Source organism: Pipistrellus kuhlii, unplaced genomic scaffold (genome assembly GCF_014108245.1).
Source record: "Pipistrellus kuhlii isolate mPipKuh1 unplaced genomic scaffold, mPipKuh1.p scaffold_m20_p_2, whole genome shotgun sequence".
In the NCBI taxonomy this organism is placed as follows: domain Eukaryota; kingdom Metazoa; phylum Chordata; class Mammalia; order Chiroptera; family Vespertilionidae; genus Pipistrellus; species Pipistrellus kuhlii.
The window spans coordinates 59,260,848-59,278,940 of NW_023425515.1; the positions used below are offsets into that span (position 1 = coordinate 59,260,848).

At 55.0% G+C, this 18,093-nt stretch overlaps 1 protein-coding gene across 3 annotated transcripts in view; it reads right to left on the reverse strand.

Annotated features, from left to right (window-relative positions):
* Positions 1-18,093, reverse strand: part of BOC (BOC cell adhesion associated, oncogene regulated) — a 74,896-nt gene that overhangs the window by 2,928 nt on the left and 53,875 nt on the right. The window contains exons 5-17 of one of the 3 annotated variants that reach the window (XM_045583988.1): positions 16,438-16,584; positions 14,635-14,778; positions 12,927-13,220; positions 12,064-12,336; positions 10,704-11,011; positions 5,909-6,068; positions 5,425-5,559; positions 4,751-4,957; positions 4,213-4,394; positions 3,483-3,588; positions 3,070-3,192; positions 1,085-1,303; positions 187-422 (exon numbers count right to left, since the gene is read on the reverse strand). In XM_045583988.1, coding sequence (XP_045439944.1) covers positions 187-422; positions 1,085-1,303; positions 3,070-3,192; positions 3,483-3,588; positions 4,213-4,394; positions 4,751-4,957; positions 5,425-5,559; positions 5,909-6,068; positions 10,704-11,011; positions 12,064-12,336; positions 12,927-13,220; positions 14,635-14,778; positions 16,438-16,584 — 2,534 coding nt within the window. Of the gene's footprint in view, positions 1-186; positions 423-1,084; positions 1,304-3,069; positions 3,193-3,482; positions 3,589-4,212; positions 4,395-4,750; positions 4,958-5,424; positions 5,560-5,908; positions 6,072-10,703; positions 11,012-12,063; positions 12,337-12,926; positions 13,221-14,634; positions 14,779-16,437; positions 16,585-18,093 lie in introns of all 3 variants that reach the window. The other 2 variants (XM_045583987.1, XM_045583989.1) reach the window with 2 other exon arrangements.

Consider the following 18,093-nt stretch of genomic DNA (forward strand, 5'->3'; position numbering starts at 1 on the left):
AAGGTCATGTGGGAGTCCGGCCAGGTTCCCGTCCATCCTCTAGCAGGACGAGCTGTTCCTGACTAAGCGATGCTTCCAAGTGGCAGCCCAGGCCTAGGGGCCGGAGGGAGGAACTCTCCGGGGGGCGCCAACCTTCCCCTCCTCCCAGGGCGGCTGCACCTGCTCACCCACACCGAGGGTGGTTACCTGCGGCCGCTCCTCTGGGCAGTGCCGTGGAGGCCGCATGCCTGGGTGGCCCATGGCAGTGGCAGGGCAGCCCCTGTTCCCATGCCCCCCGTTGGCACAGGCCCGTCCATTGCTGCTGCTGAGGTAGGGCTGCCCGTGGGCGCGGTGGCCGGGAAGTCCTCCCAGCGGCACCATGGTGTACTGGCAGGAGGAGGGCAACATCGTACTTCGAGGAAAGCCCAGGTCTGTTGTATGTTCTGGAAGGAAGAAGGACAGAGGTCTGCTGAGGCCACGGGGGCCTGGGCAGCTAGAAACAGCCCCACAGGAACCTCAGGAAACTCCTGACCACAGGGTCAGGTCAGGGAGGCAGGGAGCTGGCACCGCCCTGCAGATGAGGATATTCTCTCTCGCTTCTTCATGCTCCCCACTTCTCCCCAACAGCTGGACTTCCTTTGCAGCGCAGATGAGGGTGAGGAGGTACAGGGGCACATGCCCAGGAGGAGGAGGAGGTGAGCAAACCCGAGGAACAATAGTCAGGGGAGGCCAGGGGGACCAGGTGTGCTGTGTCGGGGGCGGGGGGGAGTATGCGGGCAGCCCTGGAGGGGAGAGGTGGTAAGTGTGAACACAGAGCAGCAGCTTCGGTGTGAAAAAGAGTTGGAGCCAGAGGAGTCCCGAGCTCCTGAGATGCAGAAGGGCCAACTCCTCCTCTTCACACTCCCCTCCACCTGCCAGGGTCCGAGAGCTGAGAGGAGGGGCTCCCGTCTTGGGTGTCCTGTGACTCTCCCTGAGCCCTCTGGGGGCCCAGGAGCTTGTGCCCCAGCAAATGGGAAGCAGGCACCTCTGATCCTGCCCTGGGGAGAGGCCTCCCTCCCTCCCTCCCCAGGCTCCTCCCCTGTTGGGGGCAGGGCCGCACACTCACTCTGCTTGGACCAGGCCCTCCACAAGCAGAAGGGGATAAAGGCGACAATGATGAGGACGATGGAGCCCAGGACGACCCCGACGATCAGGTAGGGCAGGTCGCTGGAGCGTGCCACCATGGCGCCCGTGCCCACCGGCCGCTCCATGGTTTCGGGGGGTGGCGGCTGAGGCGGAGCCAGCGTTGGAGGCGGGAGTCCACCAGGCTGACCAGGCTTCCGAGCTGCAATTGTGAACAAAACTCCCATCAGCACCTGCTTCCCTGACATTTCTTTCACAACAAACAACAAACATCCAGACTCCCTGGGTGTGGGAAATGGGGCCTCGGAACCTTCTATCGGGTGAGGATGGTGTCCCAGCTCAGCAGGACCTTGGCATCTCACGTGAAACGTGGTGCCACTGAGAACTGAACCTTGTATTTCGAAACACAACCAGAGGTCGTGAGCCAAGCGTGGAGCCAGGCTGGGCACTCTGGGCCGCAGGGGGTGGGGTTTCCTGAAAGAGGAGCCGGGGAACTTCGGGAAGAAAGTGTAACAAATGCAGGAAGCCAGCAGAAGAACTGGGGAAGGAAGCGTTCACCCGAGGACGTGCCCTTCCAGGCAGGGCGAAGGCTGCATAGGATGAGGCAGGAGCACGAGCCACACAGCAGGAGGAGAGGTGTGTTGGGTGGGACTCCCTGGGGCAGACGATATCTGGGAAACGCTGATTCCAGGGTATCAGGGTGGGATGGTGAACTCCTCAGGGTTTGCTATCGAGGTGCATCAGACATTGTTAACCCTCTTCTCGGCCGTCCCCTGGCCTTTCTGACACTGTAGCCTTCCGCTGTACCCCGGCCTCTGACGGCGCTCCGCCTCTCTCCTCCCGCTCCCTCCTTCCCGGCTTCTCCTCAGACACCGGAAGGTCTCTCTGGTCCCTGTCGGTCGGCACTCTCTGTGGGCTCTCATCTGTGCCCATGATCCCAACCTAAAGACATTTCCTCTGAAAAGAGGCCCAAACCCATCCCTTCTCTTCACCTATACTCCACACCCTGTTCTCGCCCCTCGGCCTGGTCCTGCATAGTCACCAGTAACCCTGCTCAGCAAACAAATCCAACAATGGCGCTCCTACAGCCCACAGGGCTGCCTCCCCTTCTTCCAGGACCATGTTCTGTAACCACCTGGAGGTGCTTGCAGGCTTGACCAGTCCCCTAAGCCGCCCCCTCCTAAGTTACCCAAGATGCAATCCTTCCAGAAGGCCAGTGTGAAACCCTTGTGAGGACTGTTCTTTGCCCTGAGTATTCCGATACAGGGCTTTGGCCATGGCTGTATCTGCCCCTCACTGCGCTGTACACCACAGGGGAGGGCAGGCGTGCACCCTGCAGGTGCTCTGTATTTGCTAAGAGATGGGAAGCAGTGCACAGGTGGAGAGAGATGTTCCCAATGAAGGGAAATGGGTCTTCTTGTCTCTATTCCTTGGTGATCTCCTGAGTTTGTTCTTTGCAATACACCTGCTTTATACACTTCCAGTATTTGCAAAAAGGAGACAATATCTACCCACTTGACCAATGTGAAAATAAATTCTTAGGTAAATATGTTTAACATGTTTTAATCAGAGAAAGAGACTGGGCTTGTAATTGGACAAATGTGGCCCAAAATGTTGCTCTACCACTAACTGGCGTCATGACCTTGGTCAAGCTATATCATTTCCTTTCCTGTCTCATGGGGTTGTAGTTAATTAAGTACATCAACCAATGTTAGCATCAAATGTTATCATAGGAATAAAGTGCTTATAGAAAGTTTCTACCCTAAGAATGGGTTCCCTCCATGAGTTCATGTGTGAGTGAGTTCCCAGGTTCCTGTAGCCCTCATGTAGCAAGCCATCCGTACTTAATATGAGGCACAAGCAAATGAAAGGTCAAGAATGACAAAGTTTAGGGGTACCTGGAAAATAAGGAGTCTTTCTGGAGAAAGCACACGGAACAGAGGCGGGCAGAGAACCCACAGACCTCACCTTTGGTTTCACAGATCATCACGTTGCTGAACTCGCTCTCACCGCCCTCATTAAAGCACTGCATCTTAATGTCATAGGAGGTCTCCGGCTGCAGGTGGTTGATGGAGTGCCAGTATCTGTCCCCTGGGGGAGAGAACCAGTCACACATAGGGATGTGGATCTGGTTTGCCTGGTCTCCACGGGCAGTCAGACTCAGGGCTGGGTGCCGGGGCTGCTGCCATGAACGGCCCCATCACCTCTTGTCCCATCACCATGGGAAGGAACCGTGAGGGTTTATGAATGACCCCAAGTGTGTTCCCACTGATATGGGGCACAGATGCGGTGTGTCACGGCAGCCCAGGTTTTACACCTTCACCAACACCGAGACCCCCGTGCCAACAGAGGAAACCAAATCACACAAAAGTGTTTCTCACCTTCCACCATATCTTTCTTGTAGTCACTGTCGTTGTCGCTGTCCGTGGGTCGGTAATAGATATAGAAGCCGTGGATCGGGGTGTTGTTGTTACTTGCTGGGATGTACTTAGGGAATAGAGAAGAAACACGTTGACGGGGGAGCATGGGATTACCAGGTGTGGCCAGGGGGGACGGGAATTTCCCCCAGCCTAGAGTTCAAAATTCACTGGGGGACCCCGGCAGACATTTCTGATGACATCCCCAAAGCTCTCTGGAAAACACTGTATTTAGCCCAGAGGTCTCCCAGACTTTGGAGACAAGAAGCAAACTGCCATTTCCCCAAAGAGTTAAGTCCCCTCTGATCCTGCCTGGGTGGGGATGATGACGGATGAACAGACACACTTAAGGGAGGACGCAGTGGTTGGCAAACAACGGCTCACGAGCCACATGTGGCTCTTTGGCCCTTTGTGTGTGGCTCTTCCACGAAATACCATGTGCGGGTACGCACGTACAATGCGACTGAAACTTTGTGGCCCATGCGCAGAAGTCAGTTTTCGGCCTGGGCGAGTCTATTTTGAAGAATTGGCGTTAGAACACTCAAGGGGCCAAAGAGCCGCATGTGGCTTGAGAGCCATGGTTTGCCGACCACTGGCTTAGAGGAGAGGCTGGGGAAGACCAGTGGTTCCTTCTTGCCCAACACGAGCTCAGCCCACCTCCCCATCCCCGCACAGTCCATGCAAGGCCACGTACCATCCACTTGAGCATGATGGTGGTCTCGTTGACGGCGTCGGTGAAGGTGATGTAGGGGCCCGCCACAGGCCGCTCGTAGAGGCGGCCGCTGTAGCCCGACACCACGTACGGCTGGGAGGGGGCGCTGGGCTCGCTCTCCCCCAGCATGTTCAGAGCCCGGACTCGGAACTTGTAGGAGGTGCCTGGTGAGAGAGACACTCGCTGATCCCAGGAGCTGGGAAACACCTTCCGACTTCCTCACAGCTCATTCAGGCCCTGGACCTGGGAAGGGGGTGTGTGTGTGGGGGTCTTCTGGGCAGACCTTCCCCAAAAGCAAACCCCAAAGGACTCATGAGACTTCCCACCCTCATCAGAAAGGGAGAGAGGGGGTTTGTGGAACCGAGGTACCACTGAGAGCGTCCACAGGAGCCTAGATGTGGGTGGAGGATGCGCAGTGAGAACCCCCACAGCTCCCCTTCTCCTCTTGGTGGCCAGTGGGCAGTGCAGGGAGATGTGGGGGATGGGGCCAGGAACAGTAGGTCAGTGGCCAGGCCCCTACCTTTCTCCAGGCCTGTGATCTCCACTGAAAGCCTGGACGGAGGGATGGCGCTAGTGGCTAGAATCCAGTCCCCCACTTTCTTCAGCTTCTTGTACTCCACACGGAAGGACTGGATCGGGAAGCCACCATTCCCACGAGGAATCCAGGTCACAAACACTGATGTCTCCGAGGCCATGGAGATGGTGGGCCTGTCTGGAGCTTCCGGGGCTGAGGGAAACCATCCACGAGGGAGGAAGGAGCAGGAGAAAGACACGGTGAGAAGATGGTCGTGTTGCAACCTGACTTGGCTCTTCCTGATAGGAACCTGTTCCTCCTTACAGCCTCTTCTCCTCCCCGCTCCCCGCACCCCCGTGGCTGCACTGGGTGGTCTGGGGTCACTTGGATGGGCCACCTAGGTGGCCTTCTCCAAGGAGAAACCCCGTGGGCAGAAGCCATCCTTCTGCCCAGGTCAGAGTGTGGAGGAGCCAAAGGCCACCTGCTTTCCCCTCCGCTGCCTCTGCACCCACAGGGCCAGTAACCCCAGTCCTGGACTCCAGGGTTTTATCTGAAAAGTTTCTATCTGTACTTCTTCACCGTGGGGAGATGCCAAGAAGGACCAAGAGCCCATTCGTCCTTCAGCAGTGAGCCTGAGGCTCTGGACCTGGTCCCAGTTATGAGCAAAGCACCATGCGTACCCCTGGGGGCCACTGGGGGCTTACGGGAGAGGCGGCCGTGGTCTGGCTGGCTGCTGCTCTGGGGGCTGGCTCCAGGGTCGTCTCTCTGGATCTGCTGGTCCTTGCTGGCCATGATTTCAGGTTTGGGCCGCCGTCCTGCGTAGAAACGGGTTGAGCTCAGCCAGGGAGGGAGCATGCAGTATTGGGTCTCCCTCTCCACAGAGTTCTTTCTGCAAGGGGGTCTGAGGAGGAGGTGCAAGTAACGCAGGGCAGTGGAAGTGGGGAAGTGGGGTCTGATCTCTGCTCCACCTGAGGGGCGCCAGAGAGGCTGGCTGGTGGCACTCCTGCTGAGAGGTGGGGCCTCAGCCTGGTCACACAAACCTCAGAAGGCAGGCACTGGAAGGGAGGTGAGTGGTGGGACAAGGGGTTGGTGGTCTCACCTGAGCCTGGGAGGATGTTCTCAGGCCTGTGGGAACCCTAAGGTGGGGCAATGACTGACCCTTACCGGTCCGGAAGGTGACCATGGCTGTCTGGCCTTCGCCTGCACAGTTGTAAGCTGCCATCTCCACTTCATACAAGCTCCCGGGGTCCAGTCGGGTGAGTGTCAGGCGGTGCTGGTTGGCTGGAATGCCAGAGATGGTCCAATCATCAGAGGCATTTGTGACCTGCTGGAGAAGGCGGCTGGTTATAAGGACCGGCCTCTGGCCAGGAGCTCTTGGTGGCGGTGGTTTGTAAGGAAAGCAGACGTAAGCCGAGAGGGCAGGAAGGTGGTTGGGAGGAAAACGGGGCAGGTTGGGGAGCGGTGGTGCTGCAGAGTGCAGACTGGGTCTTCTGAGCGTAGACCAGTATACCAGGTGTACTGGTTAATAATGCAGATTTTTTTCAATAGATGGAGTTACACAGATTAGAATGTTGATATGTATGTGATCTGATATGTATGCCGTTTTGTTGTATTGACAGCAAGCTTCAAAACTTCATATGTCAAATTTGCTGAGGGTGTAACATCATAGATATTTTTACACTTAAAAATGTCGACTTTTGTGCCCAAAAAAGAGCATTTGTGGGAAGTTTTAATTCATTACTTTATTTTGAAAAAAAGTGCTGCTGAAAGTTATCGTATACTTCGGGAAGCTTATGGTGAAAATGCTCTATTTCAAGATACTTGTGAACGCTGGTTTAAATGCTTTAAACGTGATGAATTTGATGTGAAAGATAAAGAAGGTCCAGGTCAACTGAAAAAGTTTAAAGACCAACAATTACAAGCATTATTGGATGAAGATGCTTGTCAAACTCAAAAACAACTTGCAGAAAGATGAAAGGTTTCTCAGCAAACAATTTCCAATCATTAACAAGCAATGGGAAAGATCTTAAAGGAAGGAAAATGGGTGCCACATCAACTGAATGAAAGACAAATGGAAAACCAAAAAGTCATCAGTAAAATGTTGCTTCAATGGCATGAAAGTCTTTTTTGCATCGAATTGTGACTGGTGATGAAAAGTGGATTTATTTTGAGAATCCCAAATGCACAAAATCATGGGTTGATCCAGGTCAACCATCAACATCGACTGCAAGGCCAAATCGCTTCAGAAAGAAGACAATGCTCTGCGTTTGGTGGGATCAGGAAAATATGGTGTATTATGAGCTTCTAAAATCAGGTGAAACTGTTAATACTGATCACTATTGACAACAAATAGTCAATTTGAGCCACGCTTTGAATGTAAAATGTCCAGAATGGGCCAGAAGACATGGCAAAGTAATTCTGCTTCATGATGACACACCATCACACACTTCAAAACCAGTAAAGACACGTTAATAGATCTTGCCTGGGAAGTATTATCCCACCCGCCATATTCACCAGACCTTGCTCCTTCAGATTACCACTTGTTCTGATTGATGGCACACGCACTTTCTGAGCAGCACTCCAAAACTTACAAAGAACTGGAAAATTGGGTCTCTGAATGGTTTGCCTCAAAACAAGAAAAAGTTCTAAAGTATCCACAAATTACCTAAAGATGAGGAAAATGTAGCTAGTGATGTGCATCACTTTGAATAAAGCACTTTTGATGTTTCTCTTGAAATTATCGTGTTTTCTTTTATTACAAAATCTGAATTATTAACCGGTACGCCTGGTGGTCAGGCTCCTTCCTCTCCCATCTAATGATCCCATCAGAGAAAACCCAGTGGGGAGGCTCCAAAGGCCTCACTGACATTGCTGAGCATTTCTCCAAAGACCCCCACTCTTTTTCTGAAAACCTCACTTCACTTTCTTCCTCCTTGCTCTATTTAAAGCAAACAGTTTCTATTCTAATAAGATGAGGACAATGGTAAAAGTAGCGGCTCTGGTAGAAATGGCCGCATTTGCTGAGCATGCACCAGGTGCTAGGCATGGGGCTGAGCACTTTACATACACCATACAGTGCTTTCATGACAACAGCCTGAGAGAGAGGAGGCATTTGCCAAAGGCCACATCCCCAGTGAGCGCGAGCTCACAATCTTAACCTCTAGAGAAAGAAAAACAGCCTGGAAGCCAGAACATCTTGGGTTCGATCCTTGCTGTCCCTCTCACTAGCTGTGTGACATAAACAAGTTCCCTACACCCTCTCTGATCCCGAGGCTTTTCATTTGTAAAATGAAGCAAATAAGGTCTCAGGTGATTCTGAAGATTAAATTTGTCAAGATTTGAACTGGGCTGACAGGAGATTCCCAAAAAGTGCCTGGCCCTTCTCCCGACTGCCCCACACCCTCCACTCTGTGAGGTTTCTGCCATCTCAATCCTTTTTTTCTGCTCCCGCCCTCAGCCCTTGTTTAGAACTTAAAAAGTGTGGATGAGTTGTCAGGATTATGGATGAAGAGTAACGGAGTCACATTGTCAGCTCCTTAAAGAAAAACAACAACAAAGGCGCTTCAGGCTCCTCCGGGCTGGTGATGCTGAGAGGCCGAGTCACTCGCTCTCGGACAGACCTAACTGCGAGCCCAAGGGCAGTGCAGACTCAGAGAGCCTGCTGGAGCCCGAGGTGTGGTTTGCTGAAGGAACTAAACGGCTGCCAGGAAAGCTCTCAGTCCCAAGAAGAATATTCCAAAGTAGAACAAGCCCCGCCATTCACTGCCCAGGCAGGGCCTGGGCTCATTAATGTCAGGCTTCCAGGATTCGTTCCAGGGGTAGGAGATTTCACAAACTGAGAATCCCCGGTGGTGCTGGAAACCCAAACACAGCAGCCAGGGTCTGCGGATGCACCAGGAAATGAAACCACTCTGCTGTGTGAAAAGGGGGAAAGGCACTGAATGGTTCTCAGGCTCCAGCGAGAGAACAACCCAAATGCTGGTATCTTTTATTTCCAAATCCTTTCTTTTTTAAAATGTATCTTATTGATTTTTTTACAGAGAGGAAGAGAGAGGGATAGAGAGTTAGAAACATCGATGAGAGAGAAATGTTGATCAGCTGCCTCCTGCACACCTCCTACTGGGGATGTGCCCACAATCAAGGTATATGCCCTTGACTGGAATCAAACCTGGGACCCTTCAGTCTGCAGGCTGACGCTCTATTTACTGAGCCAAACCAGTCAGGGCCCCAAATCCTTCCTGATGTGACCATCTTGAAGACACGTTAGTCCCAGAAGGAAGGGACTGCTCCCGGGACATTATTCTGCTGTGGCTGTGCTCACCTACCAGCGCCAAGTGCCCCCCGGGCAGTGTCTGCTCACTCCCCAGGCCTGGCCTCACATTGCCACCGGGACCAGACATGAAAATAAGAAACGGAACAGCAATCAGTCACTGTCACACACACCGAGCGGGTAGACGCCGCTCCAGCCTGGCATTTCTGGATCACCACGCATGGCTTTTGCCAGCTGCCTCCTGGCCAGGCCGTGTGGTGGCCACCTCTTGGCCTGAAAAATATTATTCTTGCTCTCACGCTGGTTCCCGTCTCCTGGGGACTATGAGCATTTGGCCTGCCCTGATCTCTGTCTACAGCCAGAGGTGTCCAGTTACACAGAGAAACAAGGGTTAGGACCAGCCCAGCCCTGTAAGCTGGGCTGAACAATGGTGCTGTTTGTTAAAAACGTATTCACCCCCTTTGCTGGCTGGTGACAGAGAGGCCAGTAGGCCGAGCATCCGTAAGAAGCTGCCAGCCTCGGCCCCCACCTGGGAGGCAGCTTTGCCCAAGGTGCTTTCCGACCCCCTCAGAGTCTCTGTGGACTTGTCCTGAGCACGGCAGCGGGACAGGCACAGAGCGGCTGCATGTCCGGCCGGAGAAACGGCTTCTGTATAGCTAGAGTCTCCTCCATGCAGAGCCGGCTTTGGTTTTTGTTTTTGGAGGGGTAAAAAGAGTTGATAAACTCTTTTAGTTCTCTGTTCATATATTTTCCAAATTCTTCTTCCAAGTGCACACAGCACTTTCATAAGCAAAAAAAACAACAATAGGAATGCATAAGAAAGTCTAGCATTATAACGCATCACTTATCAAGTAAGATGTTTAGAAATCCATTTGAAAACAGTAATTGCCTACTGTCTAATGACCTTAGAGAGAAGGTAGCGTGCACGTGGGGCAATCAGAAACGGATTGCCAGGACATCCTCCTGCAGGTGAGGATGCAGCCCTGGGTGAGGATAACAGCCTGGGGACCCTTTGCTGCTTCACAGGACACAGTGTCCAGGACGACGGGCTGGAAGGCTCTGTCCGGTACCCCGTCAACCCCACAGTCCTTTCTGACAGCTCCCCAAACACCACCGGGACAGACTCGCCTCTGTCAAGGTCTGAACAACTCAATGTGCTTCCAGCTCAAACGCCTGCTTGTCAAACCCATGCCACGAGTCTGAGAACTGAGGGTGCCTTACAGGCCTTAGAGAAAATACTGTTCACAGATGTTTGTTTTCCTGGCTTACAGATCGTTCACCATGCCCGGGTTCCTGCAGGTATGCACCCAGCGGACGGAGCTTAGGTTGGTTTAAAAACAAAACAACATCAACAACAAATGGCAGAGGGAAGAGGGGAGGACCGGGGATGTTAACAGGGAGACTGTCGCTCCCTCTGGGACTAGAAGCTGGTGGTGGCAGCTTCTGGGAAGCCTGTGCATGAAGCCAGACCCGAGGCAAAGGCACGGTGTTTTCCCGGGTCTTAAAGGGTCCCAAATGCCCAGCACCACCCTCTTCCTGGAGGTGGTAGGAAAGTACCCTGAAGGAGGCGGGAAGTCATGACCAGCAGTGGGGTTGGCAGTCCTGGCTGCAGCGGGAGATAAGAGGAGGGAGAGAACAGAGACCCCCACCCAGCCTGAGAGGGGGTGGGCACAATGCCAGGCACCCTACCTTGCGGTGTTTCACCTCATAGTAGAGGATCGGTGCCCGGCTGCCACCCTCATGCCGAGGCCGCCACACGAGCTCATAAGAGTCAGTCTTGGAGGTCCGGGGTGAGCTGAGGATGACGGGTGCCTCGGCGGGCGCCACCGGCCCTTTCTCTCCCGGGCACTGCGGGGAAGCTGGCTGCACGGACGCTGGAGGCCTCGGGAGCCCTGGGTGCCCCCTCAGCATCTGGTCGGGGCTTCTGGGTCTGGAGGGTGGCACGGAAAGTGTGGCAGTGTCCAGCTTAGCATCGGGCCTCGGTTTCAGGGTTGTGCCTGGAGCAGGGAAGAGAAGGAAGGAAGAGGGTGTTAGTCCCCTGGTCACAGCTGTTGCCCCCGTGGAGAAAAAAGTCAGAGAGAGGACCTGCTGGGCAGGAAGAGCCCTCAGCGCAGGACTGACGTGGCCATTGGCCTGCTCACAGGCTCCGCGGAAGGGAGGGTCATGCCCCTGCCCTCCAGCAGGGAAAGGCAGTCTGGTGCCCACGTCCAGGCTTCTTGCTGTGGCCCAGGCATGGCAGGCAAGTGTGTCTGCAACCTGTTTGTTCCCGACTCCACACTGAAGTGAACTGTTTGCTCCTGGGGTGCAGGAACCCCGCGCCCTCTTTCTCAGGTCTAACACTGGGGCTGGGGCATGCCCCTCACGGTGTGGTGTTAGCACCGTGGCACACACGGGCCTTCTCCTCCTCCACCGCACTGACCTGGGAACGGGAGGTGGAACACCAACGGGAAGTGCCCCCGGGAAGCTGAGGAGCCAGGGCAACGCTTCCTTCAGGGAGCGTCCACAGACTCTGCCACGGGAGCTTCTCCTCTGCCTGCCCTGCGGGAGGCTGGCATCTGACAGCAATGGCTTAGCATTTCATTCCTTGTCATTGTACTTTTCTACAATTATTTCCTTTGCAAACTTTATCTCCTCCGTGAAAAAAATTCCTAAGTTCTGTGTTATGTTTCTCTGTGTTCCCCAGGCCTCCTGGTCCAGTGCTGAGCACCGTAACTGCTCAGTCGCCACAGGTGTCAGGGGAAATGAATCAAGCTCACGACACACTTGTTTTCCTTTACGCCGGAGCAGGCATTGTCAGACTGGGTTCCATGGAACCCCATGAACCCACAGATTCTACGAAACAATGAAAAAGTGTTTTTAAATTATAATACAACCACTAAATTGGTCATTTTCACTAGTGAAAATATGCACTTCTGACTTTTTAATAAGTTATATAAACCCATAAAAGCCACTTTTATGGGGTTTCACACACTGGGGTTCCTTTTTAGATTCCCCTGGAGAGAAGGGTTCTGTGAGCATTCAGCTCCACGCTCCCTCGCGCCGCACTCACCTGGCCTGGCGGTCCTCAGCTGGACCACGGCGTGGGCGCTGCCAACCTCGTTCTCGGCCATGCACTGGTACACGCCTTCGTCCTCGGGCCCCACGCTGACCACCCGCAGGGCCCTGCGGGACAGCCGGAGGCGCTGGCTGGGGGCGAGGGGCACGGCGTTCCTCAGCCACAGCACCGAGGGCGGGGGGTTCCCGCGCACCTCACAGGTGAGCTTGGCGCTCTGGCCCCACGGGATGACCAGCTGGGACAGCTCCACGGTGACCTCGGGGGGTTCTGCCAGGAAACCAGAGCCGGGGTTAGAGAGGCCGAGTCTCCCCGGCCATGCCAGGCAGGTGGGGGGCTCTGCGGTCAGGAAAGGCTCCCTCTTTTTTATTTATTTATTTAATATATTTTATTGATTTTTCACAGAAAGGAAGGGAGAGGGCTAGATAGCTAGAAATTGAGAGAGAAGCATCGACCAGCTGCCTCCTGCACACCCCCTATCAGGGATGTGCCCACAACCAATGTACATGCCCTTGATCAAAATAGAACCCGGGACCCTTCAGTCTGCAGACCGACGCTCTATCCACTGAGCCAAACCGGTTTTGGCAGGAAAGGCTCCCCCTTTCCCCGGGCTGTGGACAGAGGAAAGGGAAAGTGTCCGTTTCCACCATCAGAGCCACCAGGAAAGGGCAGACAGGGGCAGTCAGCCCCTCTACCCGAGCCCCTGGGATCCAGGATCTCCACCTGTCAGGACTCCTCACTCACTCCGCACGTGACCTCTCAGAAGGCACGTGACCCTGAGCCTGGGGTTAGGAGCTTCCGGAGAGGCCACACAGACCCAAGAGAAGGTCCAGGAGAAGGAGTCTGCAGGAGACACTCACCGAACACCTGGACGTTGTAGAGGATGGCCGCTGCCCCCGGCTCCCCGACCCCGTTGTCGGCCATGCAGCGGTAGGTGCCTGAGTCCTCCTCGCTGGCCGTGTCGATGAGGAGGTTGCTCAGCAGGAAGCGCGTCTTGTTGTAACCGGCGACACTGGACCCATCCTTGGCCCAGGTGACCCTCGGAGGCGGGATCCCTCCAGCCACACACTCGAGGATGAGACTGTGGCCTTTCGTGACGATGATGGTCTGGGCCTCCGGGGGGTAGATGATGCGGGCGGCCTCGGCCGTGGAGCCTGGAGGGGGAGGAGGGGAGGACGGCGTGTGGGACCAGGAGGTGGGGTGGAGGACCTCTTCTGTGCGACGTTGGGTGGCCCAGAGGTCACGGATTTGGAACCAAATAGCCTTCAGGAGCTTATGACCTACGCAAAGCAGGGCCAGTTACTGAATTCCCTTCGGCCTTGGTTTTCTTATGAGAAACAAGGACTTCCTGCAGGAGTTGTTACAAATGAGACTGCAGCGGCGTAGAATCACGGCCAAGGGTATGTGTGGGTAGCTGTGCGTGGGAGAAGGATGAGGAGTGGCCAGAGGTACACTTAACTGGTGCAGGTTTTTTCCTGCTTGCACCCAGTAAGGGACTCTAAGACAGGAGGCGATGGGATACACGAATCCCCAGGCACGGGCCTCAGAACCCAAGTACCTCCCACAGTGTGAGCAGCATCTCACTTGATCCTCTCGCTGACATGAGCAGGGCCTACGGTTTAAAGGTGAGCACTACTCCCATTGTGAGGCCCCCCAACCAACTGCTTCATTAGGCTCTCAGCTGAGGAAGCAGCCAGCACCCCTTTTCAACGCAGGGAGAGAGACCGGTGGAATTTATTGAAAGGCATGTTGCTGGCCAACATGCCATCGCCCTCGGGACCTCCGGGTAGCATGCTGATCGTGTGCGATTTTGCTGTATGTGCCAACCAGGGACAGACCCGGTTCTGTGCCACCTGAAACTCATCTAGCTCAGGAAGCCATCTTTAAGGAAAAGAATACAAAGTCACAGATACTCAATTAGGCGGGCGAGGAACCTCTGAAATTTTGCTTCACTCACTTCACGGTAAACCTGCCTTTGGTGCCGACTCTCAAACCTAACTCCACCTTCAATGTTATTCCACGGGGTCCACAGGGATCAGAAAGAGCCTTGGCCACAGAAGGTGCACAGCAAACGCAGCTGTTCTCACATAAACCGGGGGCTGTGTGGGCCCCCACGGTTTTCACCAGGGGGAGGAGCTGTGCAGACTGATGGCCTCCGCAAGGGCTCCAGGCAGCACGTCTTTCCCACACACCCGCTGCCCGCTGCTGAGCCCACACTCCACTTCCATCCCCTCCATCCCCTCCTCTGAAAGCTCTCCTCAGGCTCAGTGAGGGGGTGAGGGGGGTCCCCACAGTGCTCTGAGGTGAGTGAGCAGGAGGCACAGCCCCTTTGAGACAAGCCCGAGGGCTGGGCTGTGAGAGGCGGGCGCTTTGGGAGGTCCCACCCCCGCTGAGTTCTGGATGTCCCACCAGCTGGAGCCCCAGGCTGTGGCATCCCTGGCACCTAGGTGCTAAGCCCCGCCCTCCACTGGGAGGCCCCGCCCCCCACCAGGGAGGCCCCCCTCCACCAGGGAGGCCCCGCCCCCCACCAGGAGGCCCCGCCCTCCACCAGGAGGCCCCGCCCCTTACGGCGCACACGTAGCCGGTCGCTGGAGCCCGAGGTCTTCACTTCCTGGGTGACCGGGTTGTAGGCTGCGCACTTGTACATCCCTTCGTCCTCCTGGCTGGCGTTCACGATCTGGAGGTTCCCCGACGGCATGATCAAGTAGTTCCCTGAGGAAAGAATAGGAAGGGAACACGGGTGAGTTTGGGCCTCAAACACTACACCCAACGGCTCCAACAATGGGGCTCCCACCCCTGAGCCCCAGCAAGCCCACCTCCCAAATGCTCTTCTCCCATAAAACCTGGAAGCCAGGGGGGCAGAAGGCCAGGGAATGAAACAACTGAGGAACCAGCTAACTGGCTGTTAACTGCCCCCAGGTTAGTCACAGGTTTGTGGAAGAGCATTTCACAGGTAAGGGTCTTTGGGCGAAAGGCAGCAGCTCTTGGGGTCAGCCAGACCTGGACTCGGGCCTTGGACTTGCCTGTACAGATGTTGTGACCCTGGGCAAGGTAGTAACCTCACAGATTTTGTTTCCTTGTTTGTGAAGTGGCCCAACGTGTGCTGCCTCAGCCGCTGCCAGGCTCCAGGGGCCCTGCTGCCCACCTGGGAGCTGAGAGGTCACGCCCACAGGAGGGAGGGCTTTCACTTCAGAACCGCTCATCCTCTGTCAGTCACAGCTCTGAGCCACCTCACCACTGAATTTCTGCAACCGGGGAGAACATTCTGAACATTCTGACCCCAACCTGTTGCTCTGCAGCAGAAGCCCTCCCCTCTGCATCACTGGCCTGCTGGGCTGTGTGCTCTGGACTGGGGCTTCCAGGGAGACCCAGGGGGAGGAGGGGCGGGCAGGGCTGGGCTCAACTTCTCTCAGCAGGAGATAGGCTCACGCTGCTGGACACACCAGTAGTGTCCAGCTTCCTGACAGGCAGACCACTGGCCCTCCGCTCCGAGCTCCTGGTGGCCTGCCCTGGGAGTCGGGGTATCTCTGTATTCTGGGCTCACTGAGCCTGGCACGGGCCTCCCCTGGGTATGAGCTACTTAGGCAAATATCAGACAGAATAGGGAGAAGCTCTGACACCTGTGGGCTGGCTTCCTCTAGGGGCCACTCCAGGCTCTTGCTGGGGACAGTACAGGTCAATGTTCTTCCCACAGTCTCCACATGTTTCTGAGGGGCAGGATTTAGGGTTTTGCCCTTTGAAGAAATAGTTTTCTGTGTTTTCTATAATGAACATACATTTCTTTCATAACCAGAAAAAGTTAATAAAATATTTTAAAATGTTTATATTTTTGAAGTTACACATTTGAGCTATGGGGTCCAGTCAGTATGGTCTACTTGGCCTAGTGTGCAGTGTCAGTTGTGGATGAAGCATCTTGTTCCCCCAACTGGTACTTGGGGGGCCACAGCTCAGCCCCCCTGAGATGGCTGCATTACCAGGAAAATGGGGACAGGGAGACACTCAGGTTCCATAAGAGGATTGCTCTGCCATGTGGAGACGAGCTCCACCTCCCACGCTGCAGCTGCAGGAATGGCTGGGTTTGCTGGCAGCCCTTCTGTGTCTGCCTGGTGGCCGGGAGCTCACACGGGGGAAATCTGGAACCTGTGCTGACAGCCCTGACCAAATGGCGTAGCTCAGTAACATCGTCCCAGGCCTCCAAGAGCAAAGACACTCCTCACGACAAGGCAGAGGACCTCCCTAAGGGAGCCAGCCCCTTCAGACTCCTACAGGGCTAAATAGCAAGGCGGAAGGCAGCTGACCAGCATGAGGAGGCAGTGGTCAGGGGTGGCCAGCTTCCTCCCGGCCTTGGCCTCCGGGCTCCTGCTTGCTCACCTCTGGATGCCTCTAGCCACTCTTGTTTGACACTGTATCGGACCTGGGCTTTGGGGTGGCTCTCAGGAAGGTGGCAGGCAATGACGGCCGTGTTCCCCTCATCTACTTCAATCACATGCTGCACGTCTAACTTGAAGTCCTGGAGATCTGTGGAGAGAAGGGGGGTGCCGGATGGGCCTCGATGGAGGAGACATGCAATGTTCCAGGGTGGCTTACGTCTTGGTGTCTTTAGTCACAACAAACAGCTGTAAAACCTCACATTGGGGACTCTCTGTGAATTGTTCCTCCACCTTTGTTGTCTAGGCGAGTGGGTGGAATGTGTGGCCCTCATCACTGCATGGGAGTTCAGCTTCGTACATATGAGCTGCAGGGAGGGGGTGGACATAGAGATTCCTTCAGGAGGTGCCTGTGATGCAGACCAGCCTCTCTGTTATACTGAGACACGGGGACGAGCTGACCAGGCCCACTGGCCCTACTGAACCTGGCCAGGGTCAAGGCACCAACGCCCTGGCAGAGCTCAGCTAACGGAGACAGAGGGAACAACAGAAGAGAATGCTGGTGTCTCCTCCAGTTCAAGAACGACCCTCCCTGTTCTCAGACATCCACAGTGAAAAGTGAGAGGCCCAGAATTTCGCTCGGTTACCAAGCATGGTTCTAACCGGGATTATTCCTGCTACCCTAGAGCTATACTCTACATCAAGCATGTCAAACTCATGGCCCATGGGCCACATGCCTTGTTCATTTGGCCTGTGTTAGCCTTTGAGTTTGACATGCTTGCTCTACACTACGGCTAATACCTTCTCAGGGCTGGGGTGAAGGCGGGGGGGGGGGGGGGGGGGGGGGGGGGGGGGGGGGAAGCGGTGGATGCCCCCAGGGTTTCTAAGGCAAAGAAGGGTCTCCCTGGTGTGGCTTAATGGCAGGGGCATACAGGGGAGCCGAGGGCCCTGACACGAGGCTGCAGGCCCTGGCAGCAGAGTGGCATCTCTCCTGGCTTGGCATGCTGGCAGGAAGACTGGGACCTGAACTGAGAGAGGATGGAGGTCCATCTGGAACGTGAGCCAGATGCTTCCCAATCAATCCAAGAGTCCAAACCACAGAGCTGTCTCTGTAGGAGCTGAAACACTGATGCTGCTGAACAGAATGGGCCATTTGTGCAACAAATCCACATTCCAAATTCTGTTTTCAGAACTGTAGCTGAATTTAACTTGAGAAAGGAAATAAGACGAATGGCGAGGAAGATAAAAGAGATGAGAATATTTACCTACTCCTCATAAGGGGACTTAGAAAACACCCTTGGGCACCCTCGCTGGTTGCGGGCCACACCGCCTCTGCTTAGCTCCCGAGAAAGACACCGTCGGACTAACCACATGCCACCACAGGACCACCTGTCGCTGCTGTTTCCCCTGAAGACCAGAGACGGCCACGGGAGCAGGCGGGGTCAGGTGTCTGACAGGAGAGGTATTTACTGAAACAACTATGGTCGCCAAAGGAGAGCCTGGTGACGGAGGCACTCAGCTGGCTCAGGAGCTTCCCACTCAATGGAACGTTCCAGAAGCTCTCAGTCAAGCCAGGGCAGGAGGGCCCTTCTGTTTCTATGAAAGGATCCTTGTCTTTTTGATCACCATATCAGATTGTGAACCTTTTTTTTGTTTGTTT